General features: G+C 42.6%; 1 protein-coding gene across 1 annotated transcript; it reads right to left on the reverse strand.

Annotated features, from left to right (window-relative positions):
• Nucleotides 1-24,573, reverse strand: hibadha (3-hydroxyisobutyrate dehydrogenase a). Its single transcript, XM_084379181.1, has 8 exons — nucleotides 24,460-24,573; nucleotides 22,030-22,190; nucleotides 21,670-21,779; nucleotides 21,425-21,546; nucleotides 8,881-9,014; nucleotides 8,157-8,233; nucleotides 2,856-3,012; nucleotides 1-2,082 (listed from the first exon to the last, which is right to left on the reverse strand). The coding sequence occupies exons 1-8, from the start codon at nucleotides 24,527-24,529 to the stop codon at nucleotides 1,924-1,926; spliced, it is 990 nt and encodes a 329-aa protein (XP_084235307.1). The 5' UTR covers nucleotides 24,530-24,573; the 3' UTR covers nucleotides 1-1,923.
• Between the last annotated feature and the right edge of the window lie 66 nt (nucleotides 24,574-24,639).

The raw sequence follows: 24,639 nt of genomic DNA on the forward strand, positions 1-24,639 counted from the left end.
TACACAGAACATCTTTTATTTTAGGCTACAGAGTGACTGAGGATCTGCTTCACAGAGCAAAGACAAACTGTAGACACTATTAATGAATTTTACTAAAAAAAAAGTGACAGTCCATTTATATTCCTCTTCAATACTACACAACAATATGAAATATACAATATGTACATTTGCTCAGAGCAGGGAGGAACCGTTCCTCACTTACACTTTACACAGATGTCTTGCAAGCTGGGAGAGAGACAAAGACAGAGAGAGAGAGAGAAAGAGAGAGAGAGAGCGAGAGAGGAGAAATATCTGCGGACACTTTAATAAAGTAAAAACGGCCAAGAGAAAGTGCTTGACAGTGAGAACAAGTGAACAGTATAAAATTTAAACAGTGTTGGTCACGAAATAATACTCCAGTGGCTCGATAAGCAGATGAAGACTATAGAGAAGAGAGGTAAGTTTAAAGATATTCTGTAACTGTATCAAAATGGCCCGGCACATCGCTCTGCGATGCACACAGTGCAAAAATAACAGGATATAGTATATCACAGCATTTAAACCGAAGCAGAACTGGTCGATTCAGTGAGTGGTGACCTAAATGTACCAAAGGACTGAAACTATTGTAACTGAAGTGTATTCACGAGGTAAACAACAAACTGAATGATTGGAAATCAACAAATGAAAATATGTATGCTGGCAGGATGACTGAATGAAACAGCGTCCTGCCAAAAACGAACAAATGTAACAAACAAGCAAACTTTGAGCCCACACTGTGGCCAGTTTTGGTTACCTTGAGCTGTTTATTCACTACAGGCTACGGCACAACTCAACTCGACTCTCTCAACCTCTTCTTTTCTTTTTCCATTGTGAATTGTACTGTACCTGTTAACAGGTACTTTTTTGTATCACCTCAGTTGTGGTTTCAAATTAGCTGACCCAATACTAAAAAGTGATGTGAAAACATGATCAGAGTAGTGTAGGTCCTTTGTGTGTGCTCAGTGAGTGTGTTGTTGAGTGAGAGAGAGAGAGAGCGGTAGAGAGTGACGGTCAGTGTGGGCAGAGGAACAGATTAACAGTGAAGTTGTTAGTTTAACAGTAAGTGTACAGTGTAGGGGACAATTTCTCACTGAATAAAGGCTTCGCATGACCATAGTAAGAGTTGTTTCCTAAAAGTGAAGGGGGTCGCAATGCTGCTATGACGATCAGGTAAGAATCACGCCTACGTCAAGGCAAAAGTACCTGTGGTGGAAAAGGAGGTAGACAGAAGTACCTGTTACAGGTGAGTTGAGCCGTAACCTGCAGTGGAAAAGCAGCGTTTTATGTAGTGTTGTGAATATGGGATTTTGTCTTCTGTTGGAGAAAGGGTAATCTAACTCTGCACTCTCTTACCTGTACACTGTCTCTTCAATGACATTTCCATCAATATGTGAATCCTTACTGTAGCTTGTTTTTATTTTATTTTATTCTTTTCTTGTCCTCTTTCATTTGACAGGGACAGGTCTGAGCCATTTGGGTACCAGGCAAAAAGCAAAACCTTGAACAACCATGCACTTATTACTCATCAATCATCCTCGAAAACCACATATTATTTGCATCGTTAGATGTAAACCGGCAGTGCCTCATCCTACTTCTCATTCTCCACTCTGGCCCCTCAGACTGAGAAGAGAGTTGCTTTGTCTCTAGATACTGATCTAAGGTCAGTTTTAGCATTTCCCCCATGCAAGGGGGGGCGGTGAACTGAAAATATGATTCGGCTAATGCAATGAGGGGACATGCGTCGACATACAGTATGTTAATTGGATCACAGATCTGTGCCTGAGGGCAAGGCCTTAGTCTCTCCTGAGCATAGTGGGATAAGGGGCACTGGGGTGTGTGGTTGTGGTGCGTATATGTATGTGTGTGTGTATGTGTGTGTGTGTGTGTGGTAACATCCCCCTCCATTCACTGGCCTTCCTCCTCACGTAGGAATTGGAAGACGGATGAGAAGTCCTTGTTAGCGTAGCCACGAGAGCACATGACTCGAAAGATCTGGTGGGCGAGGGAGCCCAGAGGGATGGGTGTCTTAGTGTTGGTGGCAGTGTTCTGAGCCAAACCCAGATCCTAGACACAGAGAGAAACAGAGGAAGAGTGTCAGACAGGCAGACTAACATTGTTATGTCTTTTGTTTGGCTAACAGCGGACAATTCTATTTGATTTTCTTAAGTTTGGTTGAGTGTGATAGAACTAACCAGGCTAATGCAGAGCACACATTGCAAGTGAATTAATAGACACCCAGATGCACTAAATAATACACACAGGCACAGGCTGACCCAGCTAATGCAGTGACAGTAAATTGAAGTGGCACACAATAAGTCACAGATGGGATGGGGAAGAGGAGAGCAGCAGTATCACAGAGACAAAAGAACAGTTAAAATTGAGACAAAGCAAATGACAGGGTTGAGAGACTGACTGAAAAAGGGATGAAAAGAAAAGAAAAAGAGAACGAGTAGTAGCTGAAGTGATGATTCGACTAGTTGATGAAGAAGATTTAATGGGAATAATTTAGGTGAATTATTGGTGTGATGTATCCTGGGAAAAATACCAATCAGTTGGTGTTTACAGTTTCTCAAATGTGAGGATTTGCTGCTTTTCTGTTTTATTGTGAATATCTTAAGTGATGGTTGGATGGACTGAACAAGAAATCAGTGAAGTCAGTTTGGCCCTTAAAGAAAGTATATTATTTATCGAGGCTAAACAGAAAGAGTAAAAAAAAACCTTAACAATCAATTAAGCAAAACAAAACCAAAGGAAATGATTCAATGAATAATTGAAATAATTCAATAAATAAAAATGTATTACAGCCTTAAAAAAGAGTCGCAGAGAGCAGGTTGTACCTTGGCCATTAGCGTGGTTCCAAAGCCGCCCTGGTAGTTGTTGGCTGAGGGGACTCCCTCCATGACGCCGGGAACTGGATTGTACGTGTCACTGGACCAGCAACGACCTGAGGACATGTTGAGGATCTTTGCCAGCAGCTTGGGGTCCAAACCGAGTCTGGGAAAAGAAGGAGAAGATGGAGGTCAGTATTCTCCTTCAGACTTGGTAACAGGGAAATACAAACATTAGTGTACAACGGTCAGATTAGGTACATGACTCCTGCAACATTCTCTTGTCGAGATCAGGTTCGAGTCCTTAGTCTTTGTTTCACACTAGATCTGCTGGTGTAGAGTGTGTGTCCAGGTCTGAAGGATTAGGTTTACTGCCACACTTACTGCAGCAGGTAAACTTTGGACAAAATTAGCCATTGTAAACCCGTAGAACAACTTGTGTCGATGATGATTTCATGTCCATGTTATTTTTGAGGATTTTAGCTAACGTTCTAATCCAGAGTGACTCAGCATGAGGTGGAAAAATGCTGGTAGTGACAGAAAAAGAAAGAAGATTTCTGCTGGAAGATGTAGGAAATGGGACAGGCGAGATGGGAGGGATATCAGCCCTGATTATGGAATTAATTCTCAAAACGCAAGAGAAGAAGATGGAAAAAGATGGGTGTGGGGCGGCTGGTGATTGCAGTGACCCCCATTGAACCTCGTGCTAGGCTGTGACCATTCCTCAGTGTTAATGGCTGAAGGCTTTGTAATGCTGGCTAATGCAGTATTGATGTTTACCAGCACATCTATCCTTCATCATCCTTCTTTCATGAAAAACGAAAGTAGAGGAGGAGGAGGAGAAGTGGTTAAGCGGCACAGGGGAGCCATAAACCTGGCTGTCAACGTATAGAAGTACACTTCCTCCTTGCTGCCCCATTTTGCAGCAGCAACCCACTTTCATATGCAAGGGGACAAATCTCCTGGCTATGATGAGAAGAAACAAATGAGACAAAGAGAGCGCAGGGCAGACAGAAGCAGGGAGTGAAGCAAGCCATTACAGTAGGCAGGGTGTAACTATAGCGTCTGTGTAGTGCAGCTTTTGTATATTAACGGTTAAGGCCAGTGTAAAGCTGACCACATCAAGCCCTGGCTGCCTCAGCTCACTGTTACTTACGGGCCTGTAACTCTATTCTGCTCTCAATATGACTATTAAACCATCATAGGTCCTTAAGGCCAGCAGCCTCCCTCCCTTCCCTCCTCTCCCTCCCTCCACCTGGCTCTCATTCTGCCATTACTACCACAGTTTTTATTAGCTGTCTACTAACTAATTAAGAATGGGAATTGCATTTACACTCTCTCCATGTCTCTCCCTCCTCCCTTACCCTTCGTCTCTTTTGTGTTCTCTCAACCCTCCCTCCTGTTTTTTTTAACAGACTGTTTTGGAAATGTGGCATAAGTGACACTACGTGCATGTGTGTGTAAACATGTGTTTTAGCTCGCAGTCTCTCTGATGATGGCTTTTTTATTCTATGTCTGCAAGCAACCCTTCGCCATCCTGCCTCTCTCCTCCTCTTCCACCCCCTCGTCTTCCCCGCTGACACCTCCCTGTCTGAGGACTCTGGGGGACATATGTTTGACATCGTGCACAAACCCCCCATCTCTCTGCGCACATGCACACACACAAGCAGGCAGCCCCTCCCTGCGTTCTGGGTCAGCAGCTGAAAAGGTTACTGGCTGAGCTACAATAAAGCGCGTCCGAGCGCGCAGATCGTTTGTTATAGCGACCAGAGACGCTGACGGGGAGCTGTTGTCCTCTGTTAACGATAAATCAATGAAGTTCCCCTCCTGCTCCCATCACGCACACACACACATAACCACTCACACCCGCATGGCCGTGGTTATTAGCTGACGCAGTGGTGTTGTTCCTCGCCTGCGGTAATTTGCGTGGAGAAGAGGACATGTCACGCTTTAACAAGATTGACATGGATAAACACACAAAGACGTGGACGGTGAGACGAACGTGTTGCTGCGCGATGCCGCCGCAGATTAAAGTAATGTGAGAGGGATGGAGATGGAAATAAGGTGGGGAGGGTGTTTATGTGTTTACGTGCTGGGGGAGCTCGAGCAGGTGGAGTTCATTTGCAGCGCTGATATTAACTGTCTGTTTCACTGCGATTAGCTCCTCGTCCTCGTCTGATGCCACAGGAGAGGAAGCCCGGCCCGTTCCCCATTTATTATTACATTAAAGAGCTAACGAGCACATATACACACACAAGCATTTACTGTCCCATTTATAGAGGCAACAAGCGCGTTTATCACCCAACTTTAATCTTCATCGGAACATATGCTCACAACTCATTTAAAAGGGGGAGAGATGTGCGTCTGTGTTCATGTGTGTGGTTTCTGTCGCTCAACACAAAGGGTCGTGTCTTTGATTCGCCCGTCGTTCTCCCAATAAAATGAATAACGGGGCAAATATGTGCCTGTCTGCAAGTGCCTCAATGACAGTGACTTCATGCCTCGTATGCATGAACGAGTGCAGGTAGACAGGCGTGCAAGGTGAGCTGTAAAAGCCTCATATCCCTTCTTGGGCCAGTCGCCTCTTTCCTCTTCTTCCTCTCCTTTCATCTTCATGTGCATCATTAAAATCAACGCTGCCTCTCTCTCCACAGCTTCTCATCCCCCTCTTCCACTGACTGGTTGGCTGCGTGCAGAAATTACAGCGAGTGGAAGGGAGGCAGAGAGAAGAGATGAAGGGATTAAAAGAAAAAGGATAAAATGAGGAGGTAAAGCAAATAGGGATGGGAAAGAAAAGCCAAAAGAGAGGGAGCGAAAGGATGACAGAAAGGCCGGGTGTGTGTGTGTGCGTGTTCATAATTGTCATGCGTGGCCATTCCTTGCACTAAGAGAACGTCACGCTCTGTTGGAGACGGCCCCAGCCTCCATCTGAGATCAACAAATTAGCTCCACGAACAGAGCTGTGTGTGTGAGAGTGTGTGTGTTCGCCTCCATATACAGGTAAGGAGAAACACTAGCACACACACATATTTGAAGAAAGGGCAGCTCTATCAGGCCCAAGTCCAGCATGATAAAATGTTATTGCCGTTTTCCTGTAAATTGGCTGTGAGTGCTCAGTCTCCTTTGTGTCGGCTGTGTGTCGTGTGTGTGCGTGAGTGTGTGCGTCCGTACACATACGCCTAAGAGAGCGTCCTCTCTGCATAAGAGACTGGGCCGCAATGCAGCATGGGAGATTTACGGGTGTGGGCTCTTTCTAAACGATGACAGTCTTTGTCAAACCCGATAATAAAGCCCCTGAGATTGGCTAGTAAGATAGGGGGGAGACATGGAAACACACACATACACACACTTGCATGTACGCACACACAATCAAGACTGAATATGGGTCAGTTTTGCAAAGATATAAAATATAATTCACATTCAAAGTGAAGGGATGCTGTAGTTTCATAGGCATACATTATAATGATGTGCATGGTGAGTAGAAGTTGTTGTAGTTTGGTAGAAAACTGCTGTCTTCAGTGACTGTGGATGTAAATCTGTGTGTCCAAGTGTGTGTGTGTGTGTGTGCACCAGAGACAGTGTGGCAATGTGTAAATCTGTGTTGCTCCCTTAATGCCTCCATATTTCAGAGGCCTAGTGGGGGGATTTATGTGCGACTGCTCATGCCAATTTTCCTCCTCTGTCTCAGCGCAGATAAATCAGCTGCACTAACACAGCTGCACTGTGAGAAGAGCAATTCGCGTACATGCACACACACACACACACACAACTGGGCGCACACACCTTTAAGGCTGCAAAACCCATAAAAATACATAATAATAACAGGGAGAGCAGAGGAAACAGCATATTATTGGCAGGGGATATGTATAATTAGATTGGATAATAAGGTGAAAAACTAATTTAATAGCTCAGGTAAGGTGATTTATGTGAGGGAAATCTCATTTAAGAACCCCAACTTCCAAAAAAGGGAGATACTGAAGGGAAATTTGTACTATGATGAGATTTGGATGCTAAGACACTTGTTTCACAGTCTGTCCAACATCTTTGGTTGAGCCGAATTTTTCAGATCACATAAAAATGCTTCAGTTTAACTCAAAAGACTTCATATCCCATCAGCGTCCTGGCTAAAGAGGCTCTGTGCCAGGACGAGGCATGATGAATGATGGGATTTCTAGGCGGTGCTCAGAGACAGGGTTGTGGCAGGATGCTGGTGAGAGCTCAATCAGCAGATGTAAATCAGAGTCTGTGGCTCCGCCCCCTCATCCATCTCCCTGACTCGGGGCTGGGCTGACCCCTTCACACTTCCATAAACCACACACACACACACACACACACACACACACACACACACACACACACACACACACACACACACACACACACACACACACACACACACACACAATACATTTCCAAACCTGTATTGAAGCAGTAAATTATTGCCACAGTTACAGCCATATCACTGGTATAGTAATTGCTTTTATAGTGACGGCTATATCAAAGGGCGAGGTTGAAGCCAAATTCATACGTGGCTAAAATGTGGAAGCCTCAAACGTGCCACCTTTAAGTTCATGGTTCATGGCTTCTTATAATCAAACATCGGGAAACTTCAACATTTTCACATTCACATGTGGCTTCACCGTACCGTGTATGCCAACAACATGTTTTGATTACTAGCTCATATTTGCGTTAAGGGCCTAGTTGGTTTAGGTTTAAGTCAGGAAAATAGGGATGGGCAGTTTCTTCAGTGTCACTGGTGTCATGTTCCGCTATAACATGAATTTTGAAATACCATCATTACTGTGATATAAATGTTATAGCATACTGTACTTCATGTGCTTACTTTGGCTGTGTTAATATACTCTTAGAGGGCTAAACAAGTACTCATAGAGTTGCATTCAGTAACGACGACTTCGGGAACACAAACATGTGGGACGTACATTTGAAGCCAATACACAAACACCTTTTTTCAATAAATCTTTTTTCTTTTTTAAGATATAGTGGTAGAATTATGTTTGAGTGTAGTATTCCTTTAAATTTTGTAATGGCGTTATATAATACTGTCATTGCAAAAAAACAGAAACAAAAAAATACTGTGAAACAAAGTTTAGGTCATATCGCCCACTCTTTGTATATACACTTTTAATATCCCACTCACAACTTTCCCTGTGTCAGAATTTCTATCAGTGCTCTACCATTAACTGTTACAGCTACCTTGGCCTTGCTAATGTTAATCAGGTTTTCATCCTTGCATTTCCTCTTTAGGATAACAGGTAGGAAGCAGCTTAGCAAAGCGTTGGCTGACAGTACCTGATGCCGAGGTTCATGGTCTCTGCGGTCCCAATCATCCCAATGGCCAGGAGCATGTTGTTGCAGATCTTAGCGGCCTACAGAGGGTTGACCAGAAAGTGGAAAGGGCACTTTTACTGTGTGTGTATACAGTATGAGGAGGTTTGAAAGGCAACATGAAATACATAAATGTAAGAACATTTAAATCACACATCCAGCTTTGGAACAGACTCCCTAGAAAGATGATCATTCCTGGATTAGTAGGTAAAATCTTTCTTTTTTATGATTGATTTATTTTTCAAAACAAGTTTAACATTCAGCATCAGAATTTAAATATTTCTGTATGTTCACGTACATAAACATTAGCTATAGAAGGAGGTAGGTTTAATGGTCTCACTGAAAGGAAATGCTTTGACTTTTCATTTTGATGAAATTGAAGACAAAATCAGTTTTTTTTAGTAAGATGTCCTTCGTTTCTGATGAGTTCTTCTGGATGGATATTTATAAAAAACAACTTCAACTGCTTTTCTTTCAATGAAATAGACTAATCTACAGTAGGTGTGTATACCGTCTGTATTTAAGTTATTTATTTAATAAAGGACATTTTGAGTATGTTAGTGAAAATGCATTTTAAAAAGCAGGAAGAAATGTACCCCTTTGTGTGTGTGTGTGTGTGTGTGTGTGTGTGTGTGTGTGTGTGTGTGTGTGTGTGTGTGTTTGTGTGTGTATTATTGCATGTCTTTACCTGTCCAGTGCCGACCTGTCCACAGTACACAACATTGGCTCCCATGCAGGTGAGCAGCTCTTGTGCGGCGTTGTATTCCTCCTCCACTCCACCTACCATGAAGGTCAGTTTGGCCAAGCTGGCAGCCCCGACACCTGAACACACAGTGTGCTGAGGTTAACTGAGGAGAAGACATACCGTACCTGATAGTACAAACATTCAATCGATATATCCGGTCTGTCCCAACTATACAAACTGCAAACTTGTGCAACTACACAAGGTTGATTAGTTGTATTTTTACCAAACTCTAAATAATATGTGCAAATAAGTCATTACTGAGCACAATCCAACTAAAATATATGGATTTGCAACACAAAAGATCACTATATATCAACTACTTGACTGTTTCCACACCACCAACTGTGTCTAAAAGGTCAGCTGTGTACTTTTCTGTGGGTGTCTGTGTGTGCGTTAGAGTCATAGTGGGACAGGCGTGTTAAGTAGTGGTGCACCAGAGGGACAGAGGTATCTTTAAAAGCCGATTGTTGCCATCATCCACTGCACAACCCTCATGGGAGCCCTTGCCTTTTGTCCTGTCACCCTTACTCTCTCTCTCTCTCTCTCTCCCTTTCTCTGTCTCTCTGTCTCTCTCTCTCTCTCTCTCTCTCTCTCTCTCTCTCTCTCTCTCTCACACACACACACACACACACACACACACACACACACACACACACACACACACACACACGTAACACCAACAGCTGTGCCCGAGGCCAGCCCCCCTCATGGGGGTATCAGTGACAGGCGTGAGGGGTAATTAACTTTACACTTTATCATGTTCAATTAGGCGTCCCTCCCCATGCCTGATGGCTTAAGGAGCGTGCCATGTTGTAGGAGGCAACCTCACCCCCCCTCAGCCACTCCACAGGGTCCTTAATGCAGAAATAACCCCTTTTCAGAGTGGGATGGACCCAGCCGGCCTGAGTCTCCCCTGAAATGTCCCTGAAGTGCTTCACTGAATAGCCTCAAACATTGATATCTGGTAGACACATACTGTATACAAAAGGTTGTCAAAAGTATCGGTACTTCAATACTTTTTTGATACCACATGTTTAAATGATACTTTATCCACAATCGATTGTATCAAAATTACCGAAAGCTATATAAAAAAAAAACAGATCTACAACCAGATTTTCAAACCAAGGCTTCACAGATATCAATATAATTACAATTGTGGCATTTGTTCAATAACTTAACGTCATAGAATGCAAATCTTACACGTACACAATATGTAGAAAAGTACTCTAGAAGTCAAAAGGCTGCATTAATGCATGCAAAGGGAGAGACTTTTCCATTCTCCCAAAAAAGGAAAGAAAGACAGAGAAGGAGAGAGAGGGAGAGACAGAATATGTGTCTTTAGGGTGTCGTCTGGCTCTAATGAAAGGCCTCTTAATAGTGAAAGCCTAATAATGTCAGTGTTAATAATTAAAAGGGAATTGCTGGGGACAAAACAGCTGAAATCACATTATCAGGCTTTACTGCAGAGGAGAGGGGAGGACGGGGGAGAAGAGGAGAGGAGAGGAGAGGAGAGGAGAGGAGAGGAGACTTACTGTATATTTATAATCCCCTATAAACATAAATATACATCTCATTCCCCTCCCCCTTCTTTAATTGGCTGTACGGTTGTCAAGTGTATGATGATACCCTGACACTGTATATGTGTGTGTGTGTGTGTGTGTGTCAGTGTCGAGCTGTCAGCAGGTCATTAGGGCCACATAATGAAGCCCAAAGCCCACGCTGCGGCAGCTGCCTATGGACACACGCTCAACATACGACCACCACACACACCAATCATACACACATATGGTCCACAGACCACGGACATGATAGATTTAGTTCCCTTCTTGTTACTTAATGTTGTCCTTTCTATCTCACTTACACGTCTGAAGTAATTTGTTTGAGTCTAATTTGGTTTGATATAATGAAGATTTTATTAAATGTCAGACTAGTGAGGAGATTGATGACATTGTATATGTCTGAAGTAGTCATCAAACTTTTCTTGACAATGCTGTCATTATAACTTTGCGGATAAAAATAAATAACTCAAGTACAGTTTGCTTTAATTACAAAGAGTTGTATAAGTTTAACTCATGGTGAAACTTTTCTCAAACATTTCATTTATTAGTTTTCAAGCTTCAGGATGAGCTTCTCTCTTTTAAAGACTAATGCAAACACCCGCACACACACACAGACACACACACACACAATAAAGAGCAGTGTGACAACTGCGCTGGTTCATTAGTGGAGATCACTGTTCGCGGACAACTAAAGAGGAGATTATTGATAACACAGTCTACGTGCTGATCAATATATCTCACTAAGGAGAGCAAGGAGAGTGAGACAAAGAGAGAGAATGAGAGAGAGAGAGAGAGAGAGAGAGAATGAGAGAGAGAGAGAGAGAGAAGTAGAGACGAGCAGGGAACGATCCTTCTCTTCCTACCTCCCAGCATCCCTCCCAACTCTCCCTCCCTCAAATTAACTAATCACCCATAATAAGCTCTTATGATCTGTAGTGGATTTCTATAGGCAGTGACACCGGGATGATGGAAGATCCTTGTTGGTGGAAGAATAACACATCATTAGCATAACAATGTGTGTGTGTGTGTGTGTGTGTGTGTGTGTGTGTGTGTGTGTGTGTGTGTGTGTGCGCGCGTGCGTTGGGGGTATCAGTGAGTCTGTTCATTGAGCGAAAGTACACATGTGTTTGTGCGGCGACGTCATAATTCTATGATAATGTCTATGTAGTGTGTACGCTTTCAACGTGTATTTTTTGTGTGTGTGTGTGTGTGCGCGTGTGTATGTGTGTGTGAGGGGGACATCCCGTTCTCGGACTGGTCCTGTCAGAGACGGATTAAAGAGGAATCCTAATGAGGCTTCCTGAGCGCCGGGTCCGCCCGGCTCATCCATCCCAGCGGGAGTGACAGTCCTGGATCGTTAGCACTGCACAACTACACACCGCCCCCTAGGGGGGGGAGACAAGGTGTGTGTGTGTGTGTGTGTGTGTGTGTGTGTGTGTGTGTGAGAGAGAAAGAGAGGGGTGGGGGGCACCTATGATAGAAGATACAGGGTTGAGAGATGGAGAGGAGAGAGTAAAGGAGGAATGAAAATACTAAAAAGGTAACCACAAGAGGAAAAGTTATGTATATAATGCCACACAAGATACTATTAATAAAGTGAGTCAAATATAATTATTCCAAAGGGCTAAAACACTTCATACTGCCACCTCTTTCAGGGAAAGAGTAGATTCAGAATAAAGACAAAAGGAAAGACAGAAGACTCCAATGTGTAGCAGGCAAAGCTTTCACAGGAAATATTCCCTTGGGAACTCTCTCTCTCATCCAACTCCAGGGTTTAGGACAAGTTTTGATTGGCTGAGAAGTGGGTGCCCACGTCCTCAACGCAAATATTCTCGGAGCATAATGAAGCTGGATGAACCATTAATGAGCTACTCTGTGGCTTTTTCCGTGTTGGTTGCAAGGATTAGGAGGAGAATCAAAGTGACTCCTGCAGTATGTTGTATGACGTATGGGGAGGTACCGCACAGTGTGTATATTTGTGCCTGTGAGTGTGTGTAGTTGTGTGTGGTCCGTGTGCAAGTTAGCTTCCATCCTATTGCAGACACATACAGACATCTCCTTCATCTGATCTACTCTATTGACAAGTTTCGAGTTAATAAGCAGGCAATCAAGCACTATTAGGACAGATGCTTAACAGCAGGCTTCGACGACAGGCATTAACCATGAACATAAGAGGGTGAAGCTGGTGGTGTGAAGGCAAAGGAAGATCAGAGAAACAACTTTGGTTTGGCCTGTTTGTAGTGAACACTAAATTCATTAGCACTTCTTTCATTACTCACAAAAAGCATCAACCAAAGCAATTCATGACAGCCTTATAACCTTTTAAACTAGTGGCCCTGTTTGAAGTGGTGTGTGTATGTACAGAGTAAGTGAGAATGTCTGTGTACATGTGCATGCAGTATCTGTGTGTGTGTACCAGGGACAGGTGCAGATCCCAGAGGCGGCCGCCAATAAGACGTCAGTTAGAGCTTCTGAGGCCGTGTCTCGGAGTTACGAGCCGCATGTAAACCAGTAGGCACTTTTTATTGGCGGTGGGTTTAAATTAAACTACATTTGTGAATATGAGGCTACGCAAACAACACACACAGTTGCAGACACACACACACGAAAAAGGGGATGTTCCCAGAGTTTGGTAATGAATGACGCATTTGACAACATGCCACAACCCTGCGTTTTCCCCCCAGAGAGCGTTTGGAAAAACACTTGGAGCTAAACAACACCTTCAAAAACAGTAGAGCTCCTCCAAACACCTAATTTCCTAAAATAATAATGTAACTACTCAGAGATTCAGGGATACGCCAGATTTCACGTCATACCTTCCATGTCCAAATGCAGTTGGTGTAAACAAACTCTGCCAATATACTACACTGTTTGCAACTAGGTTTTTAACTACATGCACATGTAAGGTTAAAGTTTTGGCTGGGCTGCACTCATCTATAATTCAGGCTGAAAAGAGCCCTCACACTTCATAGTGCAACACCCCTTGAGTCAATGGGAGATGACTGCCTGCAGTGTGAGCCAGTGGGGGTAGGATGTTAACAGGCCAACAACGCAGCCTCATGTGGTCCACCATTATAATTACACCCAAGGGCAGATCTTTTTCTAAAACAAATTAAAAACCCAAACAGGCCCCGTAAAAAGCGTAACGGATACAGAGTGAGAAATGGTACGAGAGCGCGCGTTAACCAAAATCGCTCACACACACATTTTTTTTTTAAAAAGCGCACTTTCAACAGTTTATCTGCCAACTTTGCTAATGCTCCGCTGTTATGTTAAAAACAGACTCTTTATCGGCTCCAGTTAACAAGCGCAGAGCCATGAGAACTGAACTCCCGCACACAAATACTCCATGAGAACCTCGAGTTAGAAGGCGACTGGAGAAAGTTTAGGTTTGGTGTCAGGCCAGTTGAAGAGTAAGTTCAGTTTACAGACGTCGACATAGTTTCTTGTGTATAAATGTTAAAACAGCTTTAAAGGGACAGTTCACTCCAAAATCAGAAATACATATTATTTCTCTAACCTGTTGTGCTATTTATCCATCTAGGTTGCTTTGGTGTGAGTTGCTGAGTTTAGGAGATATCGAACACAGACTTCTCGCAAATATATATAATATAATATAACTAAACAGCTTGAGGTGCTCAAAGTGCCCACAAAAAATGTAAGAAAGAAAGGCTTACATTGCATTACCTGCCCACTGCCCCCGCTGTAGTTTTTTTCTCTTTTTCTTAATCATACTTAGTCGGACGACAGACGCTACAATTATAAACTCATCTGCGCTGTATAGCAGCAACAGAGTCACAGAGTTGCCAGAGTCACATTTCATTTATTACATGAGGAGAGTAAGGACAGCTACTCTCCAGGCTGCCATTGTAAATAAGAATTTGTTTTTAATGACTTGTCTGGTCGAATAAAATAAATAAATGAATAAAATTTGACCAACAAGACAACTGTGGAAGATTTTGAAGGGCCTGTTTGGATTCACATGCTTTCATGTACCGAACTTTACCCACGCTGTATCATGTTTACATCCTGCACTGTCACAAGCATGAGCCTCTCTTCCATGAGTGGATGTACACTTTCTCCCATGCAGTGATACTTTTGGCGGGTGTAGTTATATAGAAATTTTAAAAAATCCTACATGAAACTGCTCACAACAAGGTCTGTGCATTATCTTGAGTAACCGGGGCATAATGTCTGAAAAGAGACACTGCTGTTGAGTTTTTTGGCCGTTTGAGCACCGTGCCATCTAACTCCATTATATTCAAGAGAAGGCAGACATCTCCATGGCTGATATCTCAAACCAAAACAATCTAGTTGGGTAAATAGCACGACAGGTAAGAGGAAAAAATATATATTTTTGATTTTGGAGTGAAGTGTCCCTTTAAGGTTTGCTATGTCTGACCATTGACCACCAGGCCAGGCCTCATCATCATCATTATCATCATCATCATCAGTAACTGCTCTATTCTGTAGGGGAGAGGCTGGTCAATGGTAGGTGACAGAGGCTGGAGGGAGCAGGAGAGATCCACAATCAATCCTTTCCCTGGTCCAATGAGACTCATCTAGGATAGAGCAAGTTAATAATGATCCCCAATTAGGCTGTTAGCAGGAAGGGACACACACACACACACACACACACACACACACACACACACACACACACACACACACACACACACACACACACTCATGTGGTTGCAGAAACTGTCCTTCATACAGACAGAGCGCTTATTCGCTTTAAGTTTGAGTGACATGCAGTGTGACGTTTGGTCTCTGTTTGACGGACAGAGACTTTTACTTGACTCATACACCAGCTGACTATTTGTCTGCACACACACTCATACACAGCAGATGACATGGGGCAGGGATGTGAGAGCCAGTCCCCAGCTGCTGTGGGTCTAACTCCATCTGGAGCATGAGCTAGAGCCCCCCGTCACCAGCCCTCCATCATCACCAGCCCTGGTCACTTTACCGCCCTGCACCCTCCCTCCCTCCCACTCGTTCCCCCCTTCCCCCTCTATGTCACCAAGACCCGTCAGTGAGGGGCTTGTTATGCTAATCTAGTCTTTGGACCACTGACGCTCTCTAGTAGTGGTAAGCCATCAACATGACAGACTGCGACAGCACCACCCTCTGCCCATCCAACCTGATTCCTTAACTCAGTGTCAGAGAATCATCACCAGCCTTCACTAAATGGCCTCCAGACTCTCAGACTCATCTTCTCAATTAATCCCATTCTCAGACTGGATTAGGTTGGCCTGAGTGCTCTCCTGGTCCTTCCTATGGCCAGACGTACCATGGCAGGATTTTCTTTGGACTTATGACAACCACTCCACTATATTTAGTTGCCCAGTGTCAAATTTATGTTTTATATCTTCCCGTCAAAAATTCCCACAATGGAACAAAAAGTATCCATAGCAAGTCCACTACTTTTTGCGAGAGCCCACAATTAAAGTCCCAAAATCTCATGTCACTGGTCACTATAGAGCGAAAAAATGGAATAGAGAATGAGGGACAGAGAGTACATTGTTCATACTAGAGCTGCAACAACAAGTCAATTAATCTATTAGTGTAGTTAATCGGCAACTATATAGACTATCCATTAACTGTTTAAGTATTTCTTCGAGCAAAAATATCAAAACATTACCTTGTTCCAGGTTCTCCAAAGTGAGAATTTGCTGCTTTTAGTCTTGTTCTGTGATAATTATCGGAATATCTTCGAGTTCTGGATATTTGGTTTGACAAAATAAACAATTTAATACATCACTTTGGAGTTAAGGAAATTATGATAGACCTTTTTTGACAATTTTCAGACGTTTTTAGACCAAACAAATATATTAATTGAGAAAACTAGAATGGATCCCCTTTAATTCAATTAAGCCTAAGCCAATATCAACAAAAAAATATTTAAATCCACTAGATTCTCATTTTTATTTGGACCTGCATCGAATTGTATTCACTCACAGATACCAGGCACCTACATATGGCTGATTTAAAAGAAAAAATCTACATCAACGCATTATTCCCTGAGAAATTACCAAAAAAGTTGAAGTACTTGCAATGTTAAAGAAAGTGAGAAAGAAAATCCTGGATCCGCGCCAAAAGTTGCATCCAGAATCTACAACTATATTTCATTTCAAAACCTATACTGGACATAAATGTTTCCTACTTCACTAAAAATCTTCAGTGCATGTGAGCATGGATGCATTAATTAAAACAGGAAACCAGACCCAAACATGGCTCCTATTCAGTCCGATAAGAATTGCTTGCCTGGTTCACATGGCAAAAAAGCAGTAGTAATGCACACACTGGCGCAAGGAAGTTTTACAAATACAAAAAAATAGAAAGAGGCATAACTAACCTTGTTTGCAGTTTGAGCTATCCTGTCAAAAGTTTTGCAGACGTCTCTTTTATAATAGTGGTCTATGGGGAAAATCCTTTTTGGGCCACAGGGAAATCTTTTGCTGTAATATCATGAGTGACCACTGGGCAAAATTATAAGCAAGGCTGGGCGGTGCAGGTGTATCCAGTTCTAAATAATGCATTCATGATGTGCAGTGGAGGCTTCAAGTCTCCAAATGATGCTTGTGTTTAGTTGTATACTGGACATCCATTGGCTTCCAAACTAGTTGTGATATCACAAAAATCTGCTTATACGCCCACATCTGACATTTTTTTAGATTTAAAATGAGCACAGAAAAAAGCCGTCTAATATCAAACTCTGCACAAACATCATTCTGCACACTAAAACATTCAACTGTGGGAACAAGATGTAAAATACATTTTTGGAATGCAGGGGGGACTTTAAGCGTCAGAGTTCAGGCTTAATCTCAGAAACAATAGTGTGAAGACTGTATGAAATATTTGAACTCTCCAGAAAAAGGATTGTTTTGTCAGACAATCAGTTCTAATCCAACAATTAACTTAGAGCTTCAAAGATAAACTAAACTGCTTGGGGCAAGCAGTGAACTAAAAACTAATAATGACTTTGCAATGTTAGTTTAAGCTGGAGTCAAAGTTGATAGTTGTCAGCCCCAGGTCCTGTAGGTCTGGAGGGAGAAATAGAGCGCCTATCAGTCGGCAGAGGAGTGGATTGGCAGCGTTGTCTGATAAACAAACTGGTGCCAGCCTTGGCTTGAACAAGCTCCTACAGGCTGGAGGATGACGTTCAAACTGTCGGCAAATGACACACTGCAACACTCAGGCTTCACTTCATGTGGTATGGATATGATTAGAGTGGTGTTGAGACTCAGCCTAAGTAGGTAGTTAGCTGAGGATTATAAGACCTCACAAACAAGCAACATTAGCCTGAGTACCCATGGTCCCACAACAGCTAGGCTCCTTCTTGCTTTTATTTGCAGCGATAGCTGACTTTCCCAGCGCTGGGAAAAACACAATGAAAGGTTTTTTAGGGCTTTTTTAAAGCCATCGTCCGTTAGCAATGTGGCAGCCCACCATGGGCACACAGACACAAACACATGCATTCTGGGTAATTACTGCTAACGACCCCGCCGCTTGCTAGCCAGACCTCCTATTTTTGCCATCGCTGTGCCAACACCCTGGGCCTGTGACATCAGAGCTTGTTTTGTTGTGGGTCAACTTTGCATGCGGACGCTTTTAATGACACCAGACAGTGGTAGAAGTGTGTGTGTGCAAGCAAATGCTAGCATGCCTGAAGAACCAGTGTCTAAGTTAATATAACTGTGTCTACGCAGGAAAGTGTTTGCATAAAGATCACAACTCTGTGTGGATGTTTGGATATGTGTGTGCGTGTGTTTTATACCAGGACACAGCTGGGTCATGCAGGATTAAAGCCAAGACACTGGTCAATGTGCAAGAACGAAAGGCAGCAGGATGCCCATGAGAAGAAAGTGAAAGTTTTTTTTGATTGCTCTTTTTAAAAAGGGTTATGACTCCGCTGTTCAGATCCCAAGGTTGGCTGCCAAACCTCTGGTGACGCACACAACATACACACACACACACACACACACACACACACACACACACACACACACACACACACACACACACACACACACACACATTTCTGAGTAAAAAACGCCACCTCACACACACACACGCACGCACACACACACACACACACACACACACACACACACACACACACACACACACACACACACACACACACACACACACACACACACACACACACACAAAAAAGGATTGAGTTTATATCAAAAGAAAAATCTGAATTAAAATAAGAACAAATACAGAAACCACAAAAAGAGCAGGCTGTGTCTGCAAATGTTTAAGAGTATGAGAGATCACAACAAGTCTGTGCTGAGTGAATTGTTATCCTCAGCGAAGAATAAAATATTTAAATTGGATGATGCCTTTCTGAAGTCAGTTCATTAAAGACATAACAAATAATATGTAAAAATCGAATAGAATTATGTTGTCATTTTTAGGGGTTGGAATGGAGAGCCGTAACCATTAGGAACCATTTCCAAATTGTCCAGTCTGCCAGAATCAGTTCCTTTTATCAATGCTGGCATGATTTACTAACACTTGCACATTGTAAAGCAATGACTTCAAACTCGTGTGTCGACACTGCTGTAAACTTGCAACAATAAGGAGTCATGGCAGACACAAAGAAAGGGTCCAAAGTGTGGTTTAATTTCACGAAGATAGATGACAGACTGATAAGCACAATTGATAATGCCACTGGTATCAATAAAATCGTATCAATTCCCTGCAGCATATACATCACTGAGGGTAAATATCCTATGTTAATAACGCTAGTGACACACAGGCAGGCTCAGCAGATTTTTTTTCATCCATTTTAGATAATGACAGACAGCTGCAGCACCTAGCTCTCAGGCTACAGCCAACTGTACAAAAATTGATCAGGAATCAATAAGATTACCGATAAAGAATTAGACTGATAAGCAGAACTGATAATGACATCTGCATCAATAAAATCTTATCAAATGCCATCCTTAGTTATACTACTGTGCGTCTCTGGAGTCCATTTGAGACAACGGCTACTGTTTTGAAGTATTTTCTATTTTACTTTAAAGTTATATTGTATTTAATTTGGCTACATGAAGTTTTAATATGAAAACTATTAAGTGCTGATGTGACTCATACACATACACACACACTCACAAACCTCATGAGTATGACAATGCCCTATTTGGGGAGGGTGCCATCTCCTGGTTGGAAGAGAGCATGTTACTTCATATCCCACCAGGAGATGTGGAAAGAGGGGTGAGGGGGGGGGGGATCAGGTCTCTGCTATTTCCCATGAGGTTGCTGTCCTCTGTCATGACCTGGATACTTCCACAGGTTTAGCCTGGCTTATCAAGGTCACACCATCACCACCAACTTCCACTCCTTATCTCAGAGTGGGGCTGTTATCTCGCTGTGTGCAATTTAGAGCTGCAACTGACTACTTTTTTATCTATTTACCAATCAGTTGATTCTTATTTCTAGATTAATGGGTCAACTGTTTTGTCGATAAAATGTCAGGAAATATGGAAAAATGCCCATCTCAAGTTCCCAAAGAACTAGGGGACATCTTTTAAATGCTTATTCTGTCCGACCCACAGTCCAAACCCATTTTTCCATTTAAAACAACATAAAATATAGAAGGGGATGGAGCTAGTCAAGGTTTGAGATTTCTGCTCCATAAATGACATAAATTGATTATAACTGATTCTTGCTTTTGAATAAGTGTAATTGTCTGCGCGAAACTAGTGCACTTATGGATATGACTTATGGCTGTCTCGAGGTGACGCTGGCTGGTTGCAGAGGCCAGAGGTAGCAGGTAAATCATTGGTCATCTCAGGCTAGTAAAAGAGGCTTAGTTAAGAGACAGGAGAGGAAGAACCTTCACAGAGGACTGCACACACAAACTGTGCGCTGTCTATAGTATGTAAACAGTGTGTGTGTTAAGAGAGAGTAACAGGCTTAAGGCTCTGATCTCGCTGACTGCACTCGGCCTGTTCTCCAGACGCCAGCTGGTAAACATGCCAGTGTGGGCCAAGTCTGTGTTTGTATGGTAGAGTGCGGGGACTACAGTGTGTATTGTGCGTGAATTGTGTAATAAAAAGCAAATAGAGTATGATCACAGGTAGTAGTCAGATGTGGAGGAGTGTCAGGATGTAGCATACCTCACCTGCATACCTGAATGGAAGGAATTGTGTGTATGAGAGAGTTAAAAAGGCAGAAAGAGAAAGACGGGGAGATGGACAGTTTTACTGCGATGTGTCTCCTTCATGTCTTATCTCCCTCCTCTCCTCTTCTGCACTCCATGTGAGGGCAGTTTCTCTCCTCTTTATGACTCTTTATCTGACATGAAAGGCACTAACATGGGATACCCGCCATTACGGCTCCATCAACATGAAAAGCTCTGACACGGGATTCTCCGCCGCGGCTCAGCCCATTAAGGACGACTGGCGATCCTGTGCTCTGTCAAGAAGCCGTCACAAGCAGACAGCGCCGACATAATGAGGACTTCAAACCTTAACCTTGCCTTTAAGACCCCTGGTCAAAAGCAGCAATAAAACCTCAAGAGGGCACCTACTGGCTGGCCCGCTCAGTAATTACAACCCATGTCCTAGCACTAACCCAAAAGGTCCCATAGTTTAGATATACAAAAGAGTGTTAGACAGTTCAGAAGTAAAGCTGAGGGGTCACAGGCCGAACACTACGATTGGTAAATGGACAAACTAGCCAGTATGATCCTGCTTCTGATACTGCCACTTCACCCTACTCTACCTTTATATAATCCCTGACCAGTGGCAAAGGTCCTCAGGAGAGAAATAAAGCCATACAGCTTGCATGAGGCACATCATCTTTCACTTTTGTTGATCTTAAGTGTTGGGCACTATGAAAAGCAAATTACAATAGCCGAGCTATAAAATCACATGCAGGCTTTCATTCTTTGGGTGACACATTACCTCCTGACACTGGAGCATCCATGAACACGGCCCCCATCTTCTCCGCCGCGAGTGCCATCTCTTTTGAGACCGAAGGGTCGATGGTAGAGGAGTCAATCAACAGCGTTCCCTTCTTCACCTTCCTAAAGTAAGCAAAATTAAATGCATTAAAGCATTTAGTCCCGTCAAGCTGTTGTGTTTGTAAGACACCTTGAAACGGCTTCCTTTTTAAAAAGGTATCATGAGGGGTTTTTAAGTCTGCTTACTTGAGGATGCCATTAGGGCCTGTGTAGACTTCTATGACGTTGGGACTAGAGGGAAGCATCGTGATAATGCGGTCTGCCTTCTCTGCCACCTCTGCTGGAGTGTCTACTACCTGAGTGTTGGAGAAGTCACAAAATAAACACGTTAATGAACAACTATACGCACATGTTCACTTACTAACTGCTCGAAAGAAACTGCAGTGAGTTTCAATGAATGGGTCACCAAACCTTGCTAACACTCATCAATATTAAGTGCATTCTTAGCCGACTTAGCCTGTTTAATGTAAATTTGTATATGTTATATAGTATATTCTGTTAAATGTTCATATGTCCATATGTGTTGTCTTATTGACAGAGTGTTACCTGGGCACCAATGTCCTGCAGCTCCTTGCAAGACCCAGGAAAGACATCAGTGGCAATAACGGGATATCCGTTCTTTAACAGGTTTTTGGCCATGGGACTGCCCATGTTTCCCAGACCAACAAACCCCACGGGGGTTTTTGAGGCCATTGATCGTGACGACACTGAGGGAGGATAGAAAGACGCCATTAGAGGTGTGATTAAAAAAACATGAGGCATTTTGTTTTGCTGTCCAGAGCAATACAAAAACATTACAAACAGTTCAGACTAAATTTGTACAATCAATAATGTAATTTCACTCTTAACAGTGCTGTTGATTAGTTTGAATCTGGTTACTCGATAAAGGCAAGGTAAGATTATTTGTAGAGCAGATGAAATTCAAAGTAAAACTACTTTCCACCATCAGTAGTGCTATGAAAAACTTGAGTTCCTATGGTTAATGACTGTAAAAAGCTGCTATCCTAATATTTTGAGGAAGGAAATGCTTTAATTAGAATCGATAACAACAGAGCAAATCTCACTGCTTTAACTTGCATCCAGCTTTTGGGGAAGTCTGGCCAAGCTATTAAACACTGCTGGCTCAGCCAAGGTCCATCCAGGTGAACAGAGACTAAACAGAGGTAGAAGCTACCAGACTAAAACAACAGGATTAAGCCTGGATTGTGAAGCTCAAACACATAGCCTTACCTTCAACTCAACCCTTCAACTTATACGGTAGATACCACACTGACACTACTTATGTTTTGGAGATGATAAAAAAATACCATTAGGAAGATACTGTATTCTCTACTGCCCCAAAAGTAGTTAAACAAGAAGATTTTGTCCAGGTGCTGCTTCCTTTGCTTGGAATAAGTTATGTGTTAATGACATCTAGTAAGATGAGTACCTACTATAATGCAAAGATCTATGACATTAAAATAATAATTGTCTCCTCCAGACAGACATATTGCGGCCAAAGTTTATCATCACACCTATTTTTCCTTAAACTGCGTTTAAGGAGTTTAGCTTATCATCTTTACAAAATATACATGCCTTCCATGAATTGTAACATGTCTGGATCTAATGCTTCCTTTTCCATGATGAAAAAAGTAAGCTTTGACAATAACACTACTGCTAACAACATGTTTCAGGAAACATGATTAATTGTTTTGTCTATCTTTTCTACAATTTGTCCAGGTCCAAGGTAACGTATTAAAATTTTGTATTTTGTTAGAGAACGACTAAAACTTAAATTGTAATAATTTTACACTTAGAAAACTGAGAAAATCCTCACATTTCAAAACACCAAACCAGGAAAATATTTGTATTAATAGGCCAATTGATTTCTTGTTTATTTCCTTTCCATTGATAATTCAATCATTTTAGCACTCTTACTATCATTACATGCTAAGAATAAAATAACTATCTTTGCCACAGATAATTTAACTTGAAATCTTAGCTTTGAAGTGTAAGGTAATTGGAGGCATCAAGCAGTCAATAACTTATCAATTTCTACCCTTTAATCAGTTCATTACAAACTACTTGGCTAGAGATCCACAAAATATCTTTTTATTTTTACATTGCAATAACCATGCTTAATACCTTTATATAAGTATGTCAACCCATTTGAAGCTGCGTTTGGCATTACCTCACAGTGGACTTTGAAACTGGCTGTTTATCTACTTTGTTAAGGTTTTACAGGGAAAAGGTGAAGCACTCTAATGGGGCCTTTAGAGAAAGGACCTTCACGTAAATGATTCCCTCTAGCTCAACTAAACAATGCAATGTAATGCCAGGATACATAAAAAAATATAGTGACAGTTCACAGCACCACTGACTATATAAAAAACAGTTACATGCAGGGCATCCTGTCAGTGGTCCCTACATTTCAAGTAGCTTCTTAACTCGGATCAGTCAGATCAACATCCCTGCTGCTGATTCAGAAAGCATTGTTGTGTCTGGTTTTGTAGGATGGGCAGGGAGGAGTGGATAGTGTGGGCGCAGTGGCTGTGATGCAATGTAAGGCTAATCCATGAAGCTGTGTGGTGTGAAACAAAATGTTGTATTGAGAGTAGCAACACCTAAAGCAGACAAACACAATCAGAACCAAGTATAGATGTTACACAGTCACAGAGGTCTATAAAGATGTCATTGTCAGGTACAATTAGCTGTCACAGGCTACTGCTCCTCATTTCACAATGCTCACGTCCAGTCCAGTCCTAATGTACTGCATGAGTGAACAGCACACAGCAGGTGACCACCTCTGGGACATTGTGTCCAGCCTGTAACACTTAACAAGCACGGACAGCAAGTATTCACACTTTCTTCAAAGGGCTAACAAGCTAGCTAACAGGCTGCAGCAGAGACTGCTCCGCTTGCTTTCCCCTCTGAACACGCATTCATTGACGGACAGAAACGACACAAGGAGACTGACAACATGAGCGAATACGTTACCAAAGGCGAGGTCGACATGCTTATTCCACCTTAGCAATAAATTTCGCGACCCTCTAAACAACGCAGCCATGCTTCTTTCCCCTTGACCTCGGCGTACAGTGACAGCTGTCAAGGCAGGAAAGCCAAACGGAACTGTTATGATTGCCTGTGATTTCCGCCAATCGCAGCCCTCCGTGAGTT

Source organism: Pagrus pagrus, assembly GCF_965226575.1.
Source record: "Pagrus pagrus genome assembly, chromosome: 17".
Taxonomy (NCBI): domain Eukaryota; kingdom Metazoa; phylum Chordata; class Actinopteri; order Spariformes; family Sparidae; genus Pagrus; species Pagrus pagrus.